Raw genomic sequence first — 2,058 nt, 5'->3', positions numbered from 1 at the left:
ATTGAAAATGTATTTAATAAATTTAATAAATATGATTAAAATGTATTTTAATAAATATTAAATTGATATCTGGATATGTCAATTAGATAGTTGAATACACATATTTATTCCTAAATTTTCCACTTTGAATGTATAAGTTACCTGAAGTGATTCTTTACTTAAATATTTCACTTTTGTGATTTTATACCTGGTTCATCTTTTTCATGGAATTTCCTATTTATCCACTCTTATTATCTCACTTTTCTTATAAAGCTCAGCTGAAATATTGTTTTCTTTGAGAAACCTCCCCAGATCCAGAGTTGATTATAGATATTCTGGAAATGTGAACCCTTATCCATGAATATATTTGTAGTGACACTTATGAAATTAGTTGGTATGGTCTGACCCCTCATTATACACCTAATCACTGAGAATAGGGCAGCATTCTTGTTTGACTTTATGATCCTAATGTCAGGTTTAACACATTGAGTGAATAAAGTACATTAAGCTTATAATCCATGTAAAGTGAAGTGAAGTCACTCAGTCGTATTCGACTCTTTGCGACCCCATGGACTGTAGCCTACCAGGCTCCATCCATGGGATTTTCCAGGCAAGAATACTGGAGTGGGTTGCCATTTCCTTCTCCAATCCATGTAAAGGTGTTTTTAATTTTTTGATTTGATTTCTAGGTAAACTGTTTCTCATATCTGAAGTCAACACCTATAAGGAATAGATGGAAACAAGAAGCAATGTGACTCACTTTGTCCTCCTGGGCCTCACACAGAATCCAAAGGAGCAGAAGGTCCTTTTTGTTCTGTTCTTTTTCTTCTACATTTTGACCATGTTGGGCAACATGCTTATTGTGGTGACTGTAACATTTAGTAAGACCCTGAACTCACCGATGTACTTTTTTCTTGCTAGCTTATCATTTATGGATGTCATTTATTCCTCATCTATTTCTCCCAAACTGATTTCAAGCTTGTTTGTGGGGGAAAATACCATATCCTTCCAATCCTGTATGACCCAGCTCTTTACAGAGCATTTCTTTGGTGGATCAGAGGTCTTCCTTCTGCTGGTGATGGCCTATGACTGCTATGTGGCCATCTGCAAGCCCTTGCATTACTTGGTGATCATGAGGCAGAGGGTGTGTGTTGTGCTGCTGGTGGTGTCCTGGGTTGGAGGTTTTCTGCACTCAATTGTTCAACTTAGCACTATTTATGGGCTCCCATTCTGTGGCCCCAATATCATTGATCATTTTTTCTGTGACATGTACCCTCTACTGAAACTCGTCTGTACTGACACCTATGTCATTGGGATCTTAGTGCTGGCCAATGGAGGACTGATCTGCACTATAGTGTTTCTGCTCTTGCTCATCTCCTATGGAGTCATCCTGCACTCTCTGAAGAACCTGGGTCAGGAAGGGAGGCGGAAAGCCCTCCAGACCTGTGGTTCCCACATCACTGTGGTTGTCTGCTTCTTTGTTCCCTGTATTTTCGTGTATGTGAGACCTGCTAAGACCTTCTCCTTTGACAAATCATTGAGTGTGTTTTACACAATCATAACCCCCATGCTGAATCCATTAATCTACACTCTGAGAAACTCAGAGATGACAAATGCCATGAATAAGCTTTGGAGAAGGAACACAGCATTTTATGGTAAAAAAGTGCATCATCCACCATGAAGGGGGTCATTTGACATCAGAGACCACTTCCTCGGAATTCAGTAGCTTTCTCAAATCTGATGCTGATTTCTTTTTCTTCAAAGAATTTATAATTATAATACAAAAAGTTATACTATAACCATACAACTGTGCTGTTAATAACATGAATAGTTCCTCTCCATGGTAGAATGTAAGGTCTGTAATATTTTGTTATCACTGTACCTGGAAAGATGTAAGGCTTATATTGAAGGAGCCAATATCATGTAACAGATTAGTGAGGAAATTTTATATAGTTACACCAATTTTTAACCAATTTATGCATTTTTTCTTTTTTAATTTTTTTGAGACAGTATTTATTTTTAGTTAGATTCTTGTCTTTTAAGTTATTCTTTTTATTATGCTATTTAAAGTATTTAATG

At 36.8% G+C, this 2,058-nt stretch overlaps 1 protein-coding gene across 1 annotated transcript; it reads left to right on the top strand.

Annotated features, from left to right (window-relative positions):
- Positions 1-712: 712 nt before the first annotated feature.
- On the top strand, positions 713-1,660 carry LOC102284583 (olfactory receptor 4A47). Its single transcript, XM_005910727.2, has one exon. The coding sequence runs from the start codon at positions 713-715 to the stop codon at positions 1,658-1,660; it is 948 nt and encodes a 315-aa protein (XP_005910789.2).
- The last annotated feature ends 398 nt before the right edge of the window (positions 1,661-2,058 follow it).

Source organism: Bos mutus, chromosome 15 (genome assembly GCF_027580195.1).
Source record: "Bos mutus isolate GX-2022 chromosome 15, NWIPB_WYAK_1.1, whole genome shotgun sequence".
Lineage (NCBI taxonomy): Eukaryota > Metazoa > Chordata > Mammalia > Artiodactyla > Bovidae > Bos > Bos mutus.
The sequence above is the reverse complement of the archived record's forward strand: the minus strand, read 5'-3'. Positions and strand labels throughout refer to the sequence as shown.